This window comes from Leucopleurus acutus (genome assembly GCF_964270905.1).
Source record: "Leucopleurus acutus genome assembly, chromosome: 3".
Taxonomy (NCBI): domain Eukaryota; kingdom Metazoa; phylum Chordata; class Mammalia; order Artiodactyla; family Delphinidae; genus Leucopleurus; species Leucopleurus acutus.
In genome coordinates this window covers 78,278,183-78,296,662 of record NC_139145.1, presented here as the reverse complement: position 1 = coordinate 78,296,662, position 18,480 = coordinate 78,278,183, and the positions used below count along the sequence as shown (strand labels likewise).

Genomic DNA, 18,480 nt, shown 5'->3' with positions numbered 1-18,480 from the left:
ATAGTTGATTAACCTTTTTTCCCTTTGTTTTTTAAGGAAACAGCAGAACCAATATTTCCTAGCCCTCTTTCAGAACAAACCTCAGTACCTCTCCTCTTTGCTTGTACAGCCAGTGCCAAAACAGTAGTTGCCAATCCGTTATTGCACCTTAGTAATCTAACACATGATATTCTGCATGCCATAATAAACTTTGATTCACCACCCCATCCTGATATCCAAAGCAATAAAGTAAGTATGCTTGGTTTCAGACATTTAATTTACCTATATACTATGATAAAACTAAAAGATAAGTGTTAAGGCTTTTTATAAACAATTTTAAATATCATCCTATGCATAGTGATTGTTTCATTGCCAAGTTTATATTGGTTTTGATCAAAGAAAACTTTTGGTTGTAGGCCAAGTTCATCTTACTTGTATTACTTATACCCAATAGGGTACTTCAGTTTTAAAGTTTTACTTCGTCTTATTTAACTGCATCATTTTGGTAAGCATAATAGTGTGTATGCACATTTATGAGTAAATCTTCAGCAGTACACTTAGCCAAAAAGCTGGGGTTTTTTTAGAGACAGAAACTTAATATTATGTAAAAGTACTAGTATCTCTTTTTTTTTTTCCTCATAGTCTGCATTTGATTCTCTCCCCCACCTCACAGGCTGTGATATCATGCCATCCATTTTCTTTTTGTCTAGTGGTAGCCTCTCCTACAGTTTTACCTTCCTGGATAACCTTAACCCTTATAAATTAATTTTGTCACTTTGTTTCCTATACTGCTCAGTAGAATAAATGCCCACATTGCATATTATACAATTAGGAATTTAATTTTGTTTAGATTGTGCTGATTTTAACCAAACTTTATTCCATATTCAACTTTAATAATAAGCAAATAATAAGCATAACCCTGGTGTATCAGCTTTTGCTGCTTAAGAGCCACCCTGAAACATTAATAGCTTAAAATAGCCATGATTTATTTAGCTCATGATTCTGTGGGCCAACTGGACTGATAGCTGGATACCTTCATTTGTCTTTGGTCAGCAGGCAGGTTGACTGGATTCTGGATGACCTAGGATGGCCTTATTTACATTTCTGGTGGTTGGCAGACTGTTTGCAAGGCTGACAGGAAACTTTGGGATGACCAAAGATTTTGGGATGTGTCACATCCTCCAGTAGGCAAGCCTAGAGTAATTAGCCTGGGTTCTCTAAAGAAATAGAGCCAGTAGGGTGTGTGCGTGTGTTTTTATAGAAGGAGGCTTGTTGTAAGCAGTTGGCTCACTTAATTATGGAGGCCGAGAAGTCTCAGGATCTTCAGTTGGCAAGTTGGAGACCCAGGAAAACAGATTGTGTAGGTCCAGTCTAAGTACAAAGGCCTGAGAACCAGGATAGGTAATAGTGTAAGTTCCAGTCCAAATTCCAGCAGGCCTGAGACCCAAGAAGAGCCAGTGTTTCAGTTCTAGTCCCAAGGTAGGAAAAGACCAGTGTCCCAGCTCAGTGCAGCCAGGCAGAAGTTCCCTCATACTCAGCTTTTTTGTTCTATTCAGGTCTTCGATTGATTGGATAAGGCCCGCTCACAATTGGGAGGGCAATCATCTTTACTCAGTCTACCAATTCAAATATTAACCTCATCCAAATTTACCCTAACAGACACATCCATAATAACGTTTGACCAAACGTCTGGGCACCCCTTGGCCCAGTTAAATGGACACATAAAATTAACCATTTCACCTGGATTATTTCATATAGTGGTTCCAGGGGTTTAAAGAGCAAAAGTAGAATTTGCAAGGCCTTTAGAGAACTCGGTTCAGAAATAACACATCACTTCTGCCGTGTCCTCTTGCACAAAGCAAGTCTCAGCCCAAATTCAGTAAGTGGCGAAATAGACTCCACCTTTTGATTGGAGAAGCTAGAAAATATTATCGTTTTTGTAGTCTATTGTATGTGGTCTTCGCTGTCTTCATTCATATAATGTTGTCCTTGATTTTAATTCATATCACATGTCTATTGATCATTGAAGGAAAAATAGCAATTAGATTTTAATATGCACAAAGAGTATCATACAATTAGATCAAGAACCTGGTCTTTTAATAGTCTAGCCTCCTTTCTTACCTAGATTAAGCTTCTCCCTTATCCTCAGATCTACTTCTGTTACTTCTCTTGTCATGCCATGTTTGGAGCCCTGTCTTCCTCAGTACACGTATTTGCCTTTCAGTTGCTGTCTTTCATACCTTCTTTCTCTAAAATTTCCCTCTCTTCAAATTGTTTTCTGTAGTAACTCGACTGTGTGATAGCATATTCTTCAGTGATCTTTTCATAAGTGAACTGTCATTTACCAGGCTGGACTTCATATTTTGGTTGAAGAAGGAGCAGTTTAAGTCTTGGAGGGCTTGCTTTTAATGCATGGCTCATGGCACTACTGAATAAGCTAACATCTGTTCTCATTTGCCCTTAAAACAAATTAGGTAGTAGGTGTCTGTTTTATAATTTCTGCCAAAGTCCTCAGGTTTTGTGTGTGTGTTTGTGTGTGTGTTTTTAATTTGTTTGTCACAAGACCTTTCAGACAGAAATGAGTATTAGGGAGAAAAAGGAAATAGTTTCTAAGGGCAAAATCATTTTTTCATCTTTTTTAAAATGCTGATTATATTAGGTCTTGAAAAAAAGCTACATTTTTCAAAGTTATAATTCTGTTGTTTTTTTTTTTTTTTCCAGGTATATGTAATGCATACTTTAGCAGCTTCACTTTCTGCTTGTATTTATCAGTGCCTTTGTGGTAGTCATAACTACAGGTAAATATCTTGTGAAATTTAAGAATGTTTGCAGTAACTGATGAGGTTTGAGAATTTGTATGCTCTTGCTCGAGAAATACTGTGTACTGCAGTCCACCTTAAATAATGCAAAAAGCATATGGCTGAAGTGTTGAGTCCTTTTTTTTCATCTTTGAAATTTTAGCATATGTCTTTATGGCAAATGCATCTCAAGTAAACTCTTCACAATATAACTTATTTAGCATCCTTTTATTGATCACTGTCTAATGCTAGACATTGTGATATACGCTGGAATAAGGTCTCCTTCCTTAAGGTCAATCTAGTTAGAGACAAACATGTGAAATGATAAATGATATGTAACATGACATCATACTTAAATGATATGTCCTATAAGATGATAGGTAGTAAAATCTCAGGGAGCACAGAGGAGGGAGTGACTGACTTGGAACTGAGAAAAATTTTACAGAGTAGTTGATTATGATTTTTCTCTTTATGTCCTCAGGTTTCACTTAGGACTTAAAGATAATAAAGCCTAAATAATTTAAAGCCTAGATAATTTATCTAGGCTTTCAAAACATGTTGTTTGACAGTGTGGGGGTCTGTATCTTTCTTTAGTTCTTTGAAATTCCCTTACTCTATTTCTTCAAATATTTTATCTTCTCTCTTCTCTTTCCTTATATGAGACAGATATTGGAACTTGTGGGTCCCTCTTATTTTTCTTTTAGCTTTCCTCTCAAATGATCCCTTTCATTATTTCTTTATTTTTTGCTTCATTTCAGGAGAAATCCTAGCTTCATTTTCCAGACACTAATTCATTCTTCAGCAATGTCCTATCTTTTATTTAGCCTATTTGAGTTTGTTTTAGAAATTCTATTTTCAATTTTAGTATCTCTTTATTTATTTTAATAGCCACTTAAAAAAAATAACTTACTGTTCTTTTTTTAGTTTTATTTTTTTTTAACATCTCTGAGTATAAACCACTTTCCTTAATGTTCTGGTAAGTCTTTGCTTCCTCAGGTGTAGGTATGTCGCTGAGTTTGTTTTCTCTTACATGATGTCAGCATTCCTTTGTGTTGATTTTTGATTATCTGTTTATCTTATGTGTTTGAATTCTCCCAGGGGTCACCTCAGCTTACTACTCTGGTTATGTATTCCCATAGTAGCTTCAACTTGATTTCTTTGACCTTGGTCCTCCAAAAGTTCACTTTCTTACTACTGAGTATGGCTTTGTTTTCATCAACATATTTTTATCTTTCTTATCATTTCCATAGGCTTACTTTAGCAGGGGAGATTTTTGGTTTTTGTTACTCTTCCATCTTGAAAATGGAAAGTAAAGCAAGAGAAGCTATTTCCATATATATCAAACTGTTAGAACTAAGACAACTTGCCAGTTAGAACAGATCTAAACAAATAAGTGTGCTATTTTTAAATATTATATTCATTTATTTAACATATGATATAGGAACTACTGACAGGGTTTAACAAATTTTTCGTACCATTTTTCTATTGTATTTATTTCATAGTTTGTGTCAAGCTGTAATTTATTTTGTCCATTGATCAGTTTATTTAGTTTTAGCTTAAAGTGCCATTTAATTAGAGAAGCTTACGCTGAATTCCCAAACTGTGTGAAATCACTCCTCCCTTTTGCTTTCATATCACTGTATGCATAGGTTTTGTCTTTAAAAACAGTATGATAAAATTATTTGTGTCTGATTCCCCCACCAGGCTATAAATCGCATGAGGACGGAAACCATGTGTTTCATTAAATACCTGTTATCTGGTGCATATACCTGATATAACCTACCCTAGTGTAGGGTAGAATAGCCATTAAATATCAAATTGAACGTAAACTGACTTTTTCGACTCAGTAACCTTGTTTTAAATTTTGATATATAAGCTTGCTACTTGTGGTCAATAATGATTTAGTTTTTTCATTTGTACATATTTTATGTCTTACAGTAAATATATTTAAAAGCTATCATATCTGTTTTAATTTAGAAAATTTAAAGGACACTTTGTTTTATTATAATACTAGACTATAAAGCACAGTACTTAGGTGTAAAGCAGTATAACTAATACAAAAAATTTTGTATTTAAGGTACCCTAGATGATAGATCTAAAACATGGAAGTATTACGTGTGAAATTCATTTTAGATCATTGTATGTTATTATTGTTTTATTATATCGTTGTTATTGTAGGTCATTATAGATTGTTATTATTTAAATTTTTTTTTCTTAGTTCATTTCAAACAAATCAGTTTACTGGAATGGTGTATCAGACAGTACTGCTTCCCCATCGACATTCTTTGAAAACAGGAAGCTTAGATGAAGCCATAACTCCCAATACATCACCAGCTCAGTGGCCAGGTATAAATAATTTATATATGTGTGAGTGTTTTTCTTAGCCTTATTGAATTTAATCAGATGAGGAAAAAGTAGGTTTGGCTTGGGTTTGCTGTATGATAATCATTGTTGTTAACTGTTGTTAGAATTGATACCAGTTTATTATTCACCACTTATTACAAATTATTCAGTTATGTAATGTTAGTTTTTCCTTTATCATCATACTAAAATAACTCAAATATTTTGTTATATCACTTTTTATAATTTTGCTTTTGTCATAATAGAAAAACATTTGTTATGGCAATGAAATTTTATCTATCAGATTTGAATCAGATTACAGATTTCCAGCGTTTGTCTAAATTGAACAAGTAGCTCAACATTTATGCATTAACTGCAATAACCTCTACTAGTCTATGAATCTATGGCAGAAAATATTTTAATCCTGATGCTGTAACTTTTTTCAAAAATTAGGAAATGTTGATTATTTATTAATTTATTGTCAATGATAGCTAATGGTAGCTATGTTTGTTGTTTCTCCTAGGAATAACTTCTCTAATTCGACTTTTGAATTCTTCTGGGGAGGAAGCCCAGTCAGGGCTTACAGTCTTGCTCTGTGAGATTCTCACAGCAGTGTATCTTAGTCTCTTCATCCATGGCTTGGCAACACATTCTAGTAACGAACTGTTTCGGATTGTGGCCCACCCTCTAAATGAAAAAATGTGGTCTGCTGTATTTGGTGGAGGTGCACATGTTCCCAGCAAAGAACAGACACGCTCAAAAGCTTTACCTGGTTAGTTTTTAAACTGTTTTATTTTATTTTTTAAGGCTACAGCTTTATTTTTTCATCTGAATGATAACTTTGTTAAATGTAATTACATTTTAATTCATTCACAGAAAGTTCTGTTACAGACCATTTTCTTAAAGCATGAACAAATAGTTTTGTGGTAAATATGCAGTATAAAGTTTCTGGTGTAATTATCAAACTTTAAGATACTCATGCACCAGTGATTAGAACTATCTAATGTAATTTAAAATCTTTTACTATTGAAATTTTCATTTGTTTTGAAATATACTGTAACATTGGTTTTTGTTCTATCCCAAATCAGATCTCTCTTCTTTCTTTGGCAGGAAGGTACTTTGCTATGCCTAGCCCCCACCAGGTAGTGGTATTCTCCATGGAATGTGTGGGCTTTTCCAAAGCTCTTTCAACCATCAGTTCTCATAGCCCTCCCAGTCTTGCAGGCAAGATATTAGCTTTAGAAATAGGCTTTTACAGTTCAGCTTGCTTTGTGTTGTTTTGGAGGGGTTGGGGTACAGTGGGCCAGTTTTATTTTGTTTGGCACTTAGCAAACTGAAAATTTTCCATTAATCAAGTCATATTTTTGATTTAAAACAATGATTAGCATTTTAGAAAACCATCCCTGCTTTTTTATTATGCTTTAAGTTCTTCATTTTGATGTTTTCTATTCCTTAGACTTTAACATATTTTTAAATGTGTAGAAATAAAGAAACGTCAGTGCTAATCATGATAAATCAGACTATGGCTTGAAATGACTGGAAAAACATTTCAAATAAGGCTGCTTTATGTTCTGCATATTATGATTCCAGCCATTAGGGTTTTGGATTTCTAAGTGTTCATAATATCATGCAAAGTAAGTATTTTAAACAATTGTATTACCTTTTCTTAACTTCCTAATGTTGTAACTGTAGGTACTGTATTTATTTAAAGACTGAAACAAGCTTTTGACCTGAAAAGAATCTTCATGATGCTTTCTGCCTTTAAGTTTTCTTTTTTTTATTAGCCCATATGTGATAATCTTGGCTTTAAAATTTTTAACAATATTTTAAATTTTGTAACATCTCCTTTCTAATTTTTAAAGAGTAATTTCCTGTGCTTTATTTTTTATATGGATAAAAATAGAAAAGACTAACTTATGAAACTCATGTTGGAATATATACTTAACTTCAGGTATTTGAATTCATTTTAGAAAAAATTTCAAAGTCTGAGAGGGAGTACGATTTATAGGTCTACTGAGATTAAAGACTGTGATCTTGTTATTACAACATGTTATAAAGGGATAAATTCTTGAAATAGAATGTCCACATACTTGTAAAATATTAAAAATACATTTTTACTAACCAGTCAGCAAGCCTCAACTTCAACAATTCCTGGAGCATTTCTGAGCACAGATACATAAACAACCTTACTCAAAGTCCAGGTTGTTCTTTGTTTAACCACTCAGATATAGCTGTTTGTAGTTACAAATATCATATAATCAACTCTATCTCACCACTTACTGAATCCGAAATAATCAAAGTGAAAAAAATTATCTGCATCTGTATGTTTAACCTCTTGCGTTGGGAGATGGTAGCCAAATAATACAGGATACTTAAAAAATGAGGTTAACTTAGTGATGGGGCTGGATATAGCCACATATAGATTATGTGATGCTCATCTGTCTATAAGAACCCAGAAACAATTCTGAATGCAATCAATCATGGATGTAACTGAAGGAGCATGTACAGAAGACATAAATGATATGATTTATCAGTTTGCTAACCAGAAAAAAGAGTACACTCATTTAATGATGAAACCAAAGGTCTGCTGTTTCTAAAGCTGATTTAGTTTGTGAAGGAACAAGTAGAAAAAGAAAAAAATAGAAAAACAGAATAAAGGGAAGAAGTGAAGATACTAGGTAGTAAAGGCAGTAATAGTAATTAGAAGTAGCAGTCCTATGAGGCAGATAAACTGACAGTTGGAGAGACAAAATCTGAGAACAGAAAAGCAACCAAGACAAAGGGACAAGCAGGGGTGGCTTTCAGTATAAGGCAGAGTTCTGAAATCTCAGTTTTTGAAGGCATTATTATGTTGTTCTGAAAGCACACCAACTAAAGCAGCACAGCAGCTTGATAAATTTTAGGTTGTAAGTAAGCAGCCCTGTATGTTCGAATTACTGTTGAATGTATTCATGATGTCTTAAGAGTGTAATTAAATTAGATAATATTCAGTATACATTGTTGACCAAGGGAATAAAATGATGTGTTTTAGAAAAGTTGATCTGAATTCAGCCAAAATTGTTATATATATTGATATATTTTTAGTTTCTAGTGTTTAAATATGGCCAAATGAAAACTGACAGGTCTAGAATATTTCATTTTCCTGACAACCTATTCGTCTATTCAGTGTCAATGTATTGTATATTGAAGATGAAATACATGCTTAGAACCCTTAAAAATCTGTTTTTAAAAAGTGTTTTCATAAACTTAGTACTATGAGAAGATTTTAAAAGTTACCATTTGTTTTCCTTGTTCTGGTATAAATTCTGATTTTAATTTTCTTTGCAATAATGGTCTTACGAACTAAATTTTTCTTTCTACATGTCTATTATATACTTAATGTACTTTTAGTGACATAAAATTTAAATATGACTTAAGCTTTGTAATATAAGAAAATGGTAGATGATTTTTATTAGACTTTAACTCAGCAGGTCAGAGTTCTTAACAAAAATGTTAAGGTACATAAATCAGTATTTTATTTTTTAGTCAAATTTACTTTGTGATTCCTACATATGTTAATGAGGGATTTATTTTTTCTAATTAATTAAAACTATAGCGTGGGTGAATGTTCATGGAGTTCTGAATTATTCTATTATGGTTAAGTTTTAAAGTAGATGATCATATAAGCAATAGCAGTTTTTGAAAAACTACTTTTTTTCCTGCTAACAGTGAGAAATCCATACTTTTGCTTTTTATTGCATATTGTAAAGCAAAACAAAATATTTTAAGAATTTTTGTTGTGTTTCATAATAATGTTTGCAGGTATAAGAATTGTCGTTATTCCTGTGCATACCTTAGTTTTTTTTTACCTACATTCTAACTTCTTAATGCCCCTTATAATTCATAAGCTCTATCTATATCCAAGTTCCTTTTCATTTCTCCCTAATGCTGATTTTTTTCTTTTATTACTAGTAAAGTAGCCATTTACTACCTTAATAATGGAACAGTAGAATCAGTTTGTATCCAAGGAGTGACACAGTTCTTGATATTTTATTATTAGCTTTTTTCAGAAACAAATGGTTAAGCACCCAGCAGCTACGCAGTTTCTCTTGGTGCCCCTCAGCTTCATGACCACTCGAACCCAACGTGATATAAGCATAAAGTTGTCTTAGGTCTTGCTGCAATTTGAGGGAAAAGAAGAGGGAGCATCTACCCTAATGATAAGCTTCAAATCATTTCTTGTTGCTAGGAGGTGTCACTAAGGTCTTTTAATTTGTAGCATTTCAGGTAATATAACATTCGGTACTGTGAACCTGTTTGCTGTTTTTCCCCTGTTGTCCTTGTGCATCAGAAATGTTTCAATAAGAAGTTTTATACTTCTGAAATTGAGTCTGTAATTTTAAATGTTTCCCCTCAGTGTGGTTAATTTCTTGTTTTCATGTCAATTATCTGGGTTCACACACTGTACTTGCAAATGTTTTTCTCTCTTAAAAAATTTTTTTTATGTTTTGCTTTAAAAACTCTGCTTTTTTATGACATAGCAAGCTTGGTAAAATCTGTGAATTTAGCATTGTAAGTTTTATTTTTCCCTAAACGTCTGTGTTCACATCACATGCCTTCTAATAATCTAAAAACAAAACAAGGAGAATAGTAATATTTGTCAAGTGATAAATTTATTTTAAAGCATAGCATTAATTTTTTTGACAGATTAAAAAAATACCCTTATATTCTAAATTTTTTACTCAATGAGAATTTGGTAAAACCACTGTTTAAGTTTTAGAATGTATATAAATGTATGCAACAGATATATTAGAAACATGATTGTTGATTATCAATTGCTTATAAGATCAGAGAGAAAAATTTACACATTGAATATGATGGTTCTTTTTAAAGTCATTTGAATGATTACATACCACTTTTTAGCAATCCCTTTGTATACTAATTTTATTCATCTTTATTTCATTTTTTCTGAAGTAACTAAATTATTGTTAGACTCAGCTTGGCTGTAGCTTGATATAATGCATGAGCATGCTGTTTATGCAAGCTAAGTAGCTTCAAGCAATAAAACAAAATTGTATTAAAACACAAATACTTGTATTCCTTTGGAAGGTAAGTGACTTCTTGCTGTAACCATTAAAGAAGAATATTGGTGTGCCTTAATATGGGGTTGTTTACCTATCTATTAGACCATGACTATGTCCAGGAGATCCTTGATTTTCTATTGGTGATTTGCATCTAGTGACTTAGTATTGATTAAAGATTTGTATAACTTGTTTTTCTTTGCTAATGCCCTTAATACTCTAAGGTAAAATACTAAGAGAATATTGACTGTTAAATGTTTAGAAGTTAAAACAATAAAGATTGCATTTTCTCCCTCTTCTTTGTTGTTCCATTGAGTAGAAAATTCTACCTCCAAGCCATTTCTAAAAGTCTGAATCAGTTTAGTAGGTAGTTTTGGTGTTTGAATTTTTTAATATTTTCAGTGAAAAATTAGTAGTAGTTTTTTAGTAGATAAAAGGCCAAGTGATTACTGAAGAATCTCATAACTGAGTTGTTGCCTTTAATTACCACTGACATCCCATGGTATTCTTCCCCCCCGCCCCATGATATTCTTAAAAAACAAAATAGAAAGATGTAGATAATTTAGATAAGTCAACATTCAGAGAGTAAGGGACAAGATGAGATAAAAACAAAGATCACTATACAAGATGATTTTTGTCTCACTTCCTCCACTATTTTCTTACCTTACTATCATAATAATCTCAGTTTTGTGTATGTACTTACTTGTAGCTAACCTTAGGTCTTATGTAAAAATAGATGAAATCAGAACAATGAAAATTGTACTTATTTTATAATACTTTATTTTGTTCTTGTTAGTTTCTTCACTAGTGGAAGAAGGAGAGAAACAGAACAAACGTTTTAGGCCATCAAAAATGTCTTACAGAGAATCTGCCTCAGTGACCTCTTCCTCACCACCAGTAAGCCAGGAATCACTGATAGTTAAAGAGAAGTTCATTCCACCTGAGCTCAGTATCTGGGACTATTTCATTGCCAAGGTAATACAAGTGTTATCCAGATGATTATTTGTGTAGTTAAACAGAAATGAAACTGTTTAAAATAAGTAATTGTTGGTGTTTCCAAATATTTTTCCACACTGGTTTAGAAAATTTTCATTTTATCAGGGTACATTATCACAAAATATACCCTAAAATATTTTGGACATATTTCAACCAGGTTTTAAGGCAGTTCTTTTATAAATTATGATCTTTGCATTTTAAACAAAGCAACGTTCTTAGTAAGATGAAAAGATAAATTGGTTATTAGCACCTTAATGCTTGATAGTAATTAAGGAATCAAGACTGCCAGAAGTCAAAGTGCCATCCATACTCTAATTCCTTTTCTATACTCCAGGCAGTCCTGCATTGTCCTGATATACACAGATTTCAGTTTTTAGTTAAATAACATCAGTGCCTCAACAACACTGTTCAATTTTAAAGTTACCACAGTTTATTAAATATGAGTAATCGCATAAAGTACAAACTTTCCTGCTAGCTATTCAGTCCACAAATCACTATGTAAATAACAGATGCACCTCATGATCAGTGACCAATCACAACAGTTCTTTCAAAGTCTGTCAGTGATTGGTCATTTAGTACCTGTTATTCAGTATTCAGTTCATACACAGACAGAAAGGCATGTGGTTGTCTTGCCTCCTTATCTCCCATAATAAACTCAAGTGACATTTTACAAAACTGGCTAATCAGAAGAGGGAATTGGCTAACACAGATAAAAGTGCAACTGAAAAATGAAAAGTGATAGTACTGGAAGTGAAATTCAAATCAAATATAAGTAAAGTTATAGAAGAAATAGCTAACTTTGGGAATACTGACATTGCTGTCATTTGATACACTTTAGATGTACAGCCAGAGGCAATTAGTAAAGGCCAGCTTATCAACATAAATGAGGAAAGTGTGGCAAAAGGATGAAGATGTCCCAGAGACAGTGAAATTGGCAAAAAACTTCACATTAAAAGAACTCTGGGTAATATTTCACAACATTGAAAGCGCAAAGAGTAAAAAGTTGAACGCTGATACAAACTTAGAAAGGAGTATGACGATTTGCTAACGATTAGAAAAGAAGCTTGCTTTGATTCCTGAGTTAGAAGAAGGCCAGCACTGTTCAAAGTACTCTTGATAAATTTCTTACAAAGAAATAAAACACTTTAATTCTCACTGTTTCTAATTACAGTATACTAAATAAGTATTGTTTTTACTATTTTTTTTTCATTTTCCTATACATTTATAGCTGACTGTAAAAGTTTTTAATGTTCTGACAAATTTCTAAATGGTCACAGAACATTTGTAATTTTTGCATGCTTCAGGGTAAAGAAGGGCATTTATATCACCTTGTTTCACATTGCCTTTTGCAGTCATTGATTCATTCAACAGATGTTTATTATGTACTCTGTTTATATTGGAATATCTTTATTTCATCTTCATTTTTAAAGCATAGTTTTACTTTTGCTGGGTATGTGATTCTTGATTAGCAAGGCCTTCTTTAGTTGTCTTGTTCCTGGATCTGGTTAAATTTCGGGCTGGTCTGCCCTTGTTCCAATCTGTATCTCAGCATCAGGCTAGTTGAAATGTTAACCTTCCCTAATTGTTTGCTGCTGAGAACTCTTGTTTTTGACAATGCTGCTGGGCATGGAATTCGTTGTTGTTGTTTTTTTAATTGAAGTATAGTTGATTTACAGTGCTGTGTTAATTTCTACTGTACAGCAAAGTGATTCAAGTATTCATTTATATACATTATTTTTCATATTTTTCATATGGTTTATCACATGATATTGAATATAGATTGAGGACCTTGTTGTTTATCCATTCTCTGTATAATAGTTTGCATCCCCTAATCCCAAAGTCCCAATCCCTACCCCACCTCCCTCTTGGCAACCACAAGTCTGTTCTCTACGTCTGTGAGTCTGTTTCTGTTTCGTAGATAAGTTCATTTATGCCATATTTTAGATTCCACATTTAAGTGATATTATATGGTATTTATCTTTCTGTTTCTGACTTACTTCACTTCTTTTTTTTTTTTGCGGTACGCGGGCCTCTCACTGTTGTGGCCTCTCCCGTTGCGGAGCACAGGCTCCGGACGCGCAGGCTCAGCGGCCATGGCTCACGGGCCCAGCCGCTCCGCGGCATATGGGATCTTCCCAGACCGGGGCACGAACCCATGTCCCCTGCATCGGCAGGCGGACTCTCAACCACTGCGCCACCAGGGAAGCCCCACTTCACTTCTTATAATCTCTAGGTCCATCCATGTTGCGGCAAATGTCATTATTTCATTCTTTTTAATGGCTGAGTAGTATTCCATTATATATATGTGCCACATCTTCTTTATCCATTCATCTGTCAATGGATATTTAGGTTGTTTCCATGTCTTGGCTGTTGTAAATGGTGCTGCAGTGAACATTGGGGTGCATGTATCTTTTCAAATTATAGTTTTCTCTGGATTTATGGGCATGGAGTTCTTATTAAAGTCAGCCCCCTCTGGCCAGGCCACAGAGTTCTTTGTCCTCACAGGCTGCTGTCCCTGATAGAACAAATGGGCCACAGAGGGCAGGGGTTGGGTTAGGAGTACCCCCTGGCCAAAATGCCAGATGCTCACTTTTGACCAGAGATTCAGTAGTTTTTCTTGAATAAATACTTATCTATGTGTTGTATGTATTTGGTCAGTTTCCAGTATCTTTAAATGGTTGTTTTTGACAACTTTTTCCAGTTTCATTACTTCTTTTTGGGAAGAGGACTTACCAAACTCCTCGCTCAGCTTTTCCAGAATTTCAACCCTCCCTGCTATGTTTCTTTATTGGGCTTCTTTGGACCCAAGATTTTATAAGTTTTCTTTTCAAATTTCCCACATCTCTTCTTTCATCCTCACTCTTAACTGATGACATCATCTTATGTCATTAAAAAAAAAATAGAACCAGACAAAAGTCTTTCATCATTCTGTCGTGAAGCCCTCATCTTGTTCTCTCTTGTTATTATCAAGGAAGCATCCTTCCTATCAAAGATTCATTGCTATTCTGAATCCTATCCTTGTTTTTCTTCTCTACCCTTCTCTCTTCACTACTGGCTCTTCCCTTCAGAGCAGAAATGTGCTCTGCTGTCTCCCATTCCAAATCCTGCTTTGATCCCAAAACTTTTTCGAACTATTATCCCATTTCTCTGCTTCCCATCCTCCTTCAACTTTTCAAAACTATAAACACATTATCTTTCTATTACCATAGGTCCCGTTCATATTTACCCATTGTATGACTTGTGACACAACCACCCCACTAAACCTGCTGTTGTTGAGATTCAGGTGGTATCCATGTTATCAAGTATAGGAAACTTCTTTGTCATCATCTTATATGACTTCTTAGCAGTATTCAACCCATGTGACTATTTCCTCCTTTTTGAATTTTCTCTCTTGTTGTATTGATACCAGTCTCTTCTAGTTTATTTCCTAACCTTACTATTTATTCCTTCATAGTCTTCTTTCTTCTTCCTTTTCTGCCTGACCTATGAATCTTGATCTTCTTCAAGATTTAGGTTTCTGATACTTATTTTCTTTAGTACTTCCCATGTCACAACCAAAGTCCTCCCATTTTAGTAAACGGCATCTTCATCCTTATACTTGCTCAAGCCAGAAACCCAGAAATCGTCTTTTCCTTCTCTTTCCCTTGCTCTCCAAATTGATCAGTAAATCTGTGCTTTTCCCCAAATATACCATGAATGTGTTATTTATCTCCATCTCCATCACACACCTGTATCCAGACTGCCAACTCTTGCCTTAGTTACTGATGTCTCCATTTCTTCTCTTGACATTTGACTTTTCTCTCATAAGGCTATGGTTATAGTAACATTCCTTAAGTATAAATCTCAATACCTATCCTCTACTTAAAACTCATCAGTGGCATTCCATTACACTCTTTACTGTGTTGTACAAAAACCCTACCTGATCTGTCATCTGCTGTTCTCTTCAGCTTTTCTCCCAACACAACCCTCTTGCTTTAGTAGGCTTCAGCCAAACTTCTTTTTTCTTTTTCCATACCAAACTCTTTTACCTTATTAAAGCCTTTTTACATACTATATCTACTACCTAAAATGCTTTTCTTCCCTCTTGTTAAATGGCTTATTCCTTCTTGTCCTTTAGGTCTCACTTAAATGACACTTTTCAAAGAGGCCTTTCATGATCAACTTATCTCAACTCTTGTTAATATTCTTGATGCCAATGCTATTTTCTTCTTTATAACACAGCTAAATACAATTTATATTTAGTTTTCTATTATTTGCCTGTTTTTTTCCCCCACTAAAATATAAGAGCTGTGAGGACAGTGACTATATATATGTCTTAAAATTTCTTACATTGAGTATACTTTTCACACATAGTGGATACTTAATAAATTTTTGTTGATTGGATGAATAAATAAGGGAATTGTGTAAAGTGATGTTGAAGGCATAGAATGTCAAAAAAGAAGCAACCAAGTACTGGTTACTTTACTTTCTTATAACAAAGTACCCCAAAATGGGATAAATTGCTAATATTAGACTGTATAATTGAATGTGTTAAATCAGATAGTTGGATGATAAATTCTGTAACTTTTTTATTTTAGCCTTTTCTACCTGCTTCTCAAAGTAGACCAGAATATGATTCAGAGGAGAGTCTGGAAAGTGATGACGAAGATGAAGATGTTTTAGCTTCAGATTTCCATCTCCAAGAGCATTCTAATTCAAATTCATATAGGTATGGAATATTTAATTTTAAGCTTCTTTAAAAAAATTCATTATGTAATTTTGAAAATAATACATGAAATTAATATCTTGGTGAATTATATTATAACCCAGATCTCTTTAGCTGAAATTGTTAAATTCCCTTCCTTAACAATAATTCCACAGTTAATTTTTGATTACCCTTGAATGGACAATCTGTACTTTTTTTCAGCTCTCATAAATCTTGCTGTCATATCATTCCTTGCCCTTTGCTCCCTACAATAAACAAACTGCATTGTTTTAGCCTAAAAGATCTAATGTCTTTTCAGCACACTAGTACTCAAAGATGTCAGTGATTTCTGTCTTAAAAATGGCATATGTGGAACACATATAAAAATCATAAATGTTCAAATACCCTCAAAGCTCCAATGCTACATTATCATCCTTACATGTATAAGTGATAGTATGATATGTTGTTTATATCTGAAAGGTGTATATATTTTAGTATGACATGGTATGTTAATTGTGTGATAGAAAAATATAACTTTTCCAAAAGAAACAAGTAAGTATATTAGGGAAAATGAAGTACTCCTTTATCGAAAAGAACAGTTTTTATGAGATTTTTAAAAAATTAATTTTTATTGGAGTATAATGGATTTACAGTGTTATGTTAGTTTCTGCTGTACAGCAAAGGGAATCAGTTATACATATACATATATCCACTCTTTTAGATTCTTTCCCATATAGGTCATTACAGAGTATTGAGTAGAGTTCCCTGTGCTATACAGTAGGTTCTTATTAGTTATCTGTTTTATATATAGTAGTGTATATATGTCAATCTCAGTCTCCCAATTTATCCCTCCCCCGCTTTATCCTTTTTCACCTTGGTAACCATAAGTTTGTTTTCTACATCTGTGACTTTATTTCTGTTTTGTAAATAAGTCCATTTGTACTATTGTTTTAGATTCCACATATAAGTGATATCATATAATATTTGTCTTTGTCTGACTTACTTCACTCAGTATGACAATCTCTAGGTTCATCCATGTCGGTGCAAATGGCATTATTTCATTCTTTTTTGTGGCTAATATTCCATTGTATATATGTACCACATCTTCTTTATCCATTCCTCTGTCAATGGACATTTAGGATGCTTCCATGTCCTGGCTATTGTAAATAGTGCTGCAATGAACGTTGGGGTGCATGTATCTTTTCAAATGATAGTTTTCTCCATATATATGCCCAGGAGTGGGATTGCTGGATCATGGTATAGTAGCTCTATTTTTAGTTTTTTAAAGAACCTTCATACTGTTCGCCATAGTGACTGTACCAATTTACCAATCTACATTCCCACCAACAGTGTACGAGGGTTCCCTTTTCTCCCACCCTCTCCAGCATTTATTGTTTGTAGATTTTTTGATGATGGCTCTTCTGACCAGTGTGAAGTGATTCCTCCTTGTAGTTTTGATTTGCATTTCTCTAATAATTAGCAGTGTCGAGCATCTTTTCATGTGCTTTTTCACCATCTGTATGTCTTCTTTGGAGAAATGTCAATTTAGATTTTCCACCCAGTTTTTGATTGGGTTGTTTGTTTTTTTCATATGGAGCTGCATGAGCTGTTTGATATTTTAGAGATTAATCCCTTGTTGGCCACTTAGTTTGCAAGTATTTTCTCCCATTCTGAGGGTTGTCTTTTTGTTTTGTTTATGGTTTCCTTTGCTGTGCAAAAGCTTTTAAGTTTAATGAGGTCCCATTTGTTTATTTTTGGTTTTATTTTCACTACTCTTGGCACTGAGTCAAAAAAGATCTTGCTGCAGTTTATATCAGAGAGTGTTCTGCCTTTGTTTTCCTCTAAGAGTTTTATAGTATCCTGTCTTACATTTAGGTCTTTAATCCATTTTGAGTTTATTTTTGTGTATGGTGTTTGAGAATGTTCTAATTTCATTCTTTTACATATAGCTGTCCAGTTTTCTCAGCACCATTTATTGAAGAGACTGTCTTTTCTCCATTGTATATTCTTGCCTCCTTGATCGTAGATTAGGTGACCATAGATGGGTGGGTTTATCTCTGGGCTTTCTATCCTGTTCCATTGGTCTGTATGTCTGTCTTTGTGCCAGTACCATACTGTTTTGATTACAGTAGCTTTGTAATATAGTCTGAACTCAGGGAGTGTGATTCCTCCAGCTCCATCTTTCTGTCTCAGGATTGCTCTGGCTATTTGAGGTCTTTTGTGTTTCCATACAAATTGTAAAATTTCTGTTCTAATTCTGTGAAAAATGCTATTGGTAATTTGATAGGGATTGCACTGATTCTGTAGATTACTTTGGGTAGTATAGTCATTTTGACAATATTGATTCTTCCAATCCAAAAACATGGTATATCTCTCCATCTGTTTGTGTCATCTTTGATTTCTTTCATCAGTATCTTATAGTTTTCTGAGTACAGGTCTTTTGCCTCCTTAGGTAGGTGTATTCCTAGGTATTCTATTCTTTTGATGAGATGGTAAATGAGATTGTTTTCTTAATTTCTCTTTCTGATCTTTCATTGTTAGTGTATAGGAATGCAAGAGCTTTCTGTGTATTAATTTTGTATCCTGCAACTTTACCAAATTCATTGACAAGCTGTAGTAGTTT

At 33.7% G+C, this 18,480-nt stretch overlaps 1 protein-coding gene across 3 annotated transcripts in view; it reads left to right on the top strand.

Moving 5' to 3' along the window:
• DMXL1 (Dmx like 1) overlaps positions 1-18,480 on the top strand; it is a 131,287-nt gene that overhangs the window by 67,097 nt on the left and 45,710 nt on the right. For 2 of the 3 annotated variants that reach the window (XM_082836305.1, XM_082836304.1), the window contains exons 25-30: positions 37-228; positions 2,701-2,777; positions 4,996-5,123; positions 5,641-5,889; positions 10,974-11,152; positions 15,751-15,881. In XM_082836305.1, the coding sequence (XP_082692431.1) occupies positions 37-228; positions 2,701-2,777; positions 4,996-5,123; positions 5,641-5,889; positions 10,974-11,152; positions 15,751-15,881 (956 nt within the window). Of the gene's footprint in view, positions 1-36; positions 229-2,700; positions 2,778-4,995; positions 5,124-5,640; positions 5,890-6,227; positions 6,342-10,973; positions 11,153-15,750; positions 15,882-18,480 lie in introns of all 3 variants that reach the window. The other variant, XM_082836306.1, reaches the window with a different exon arrangement.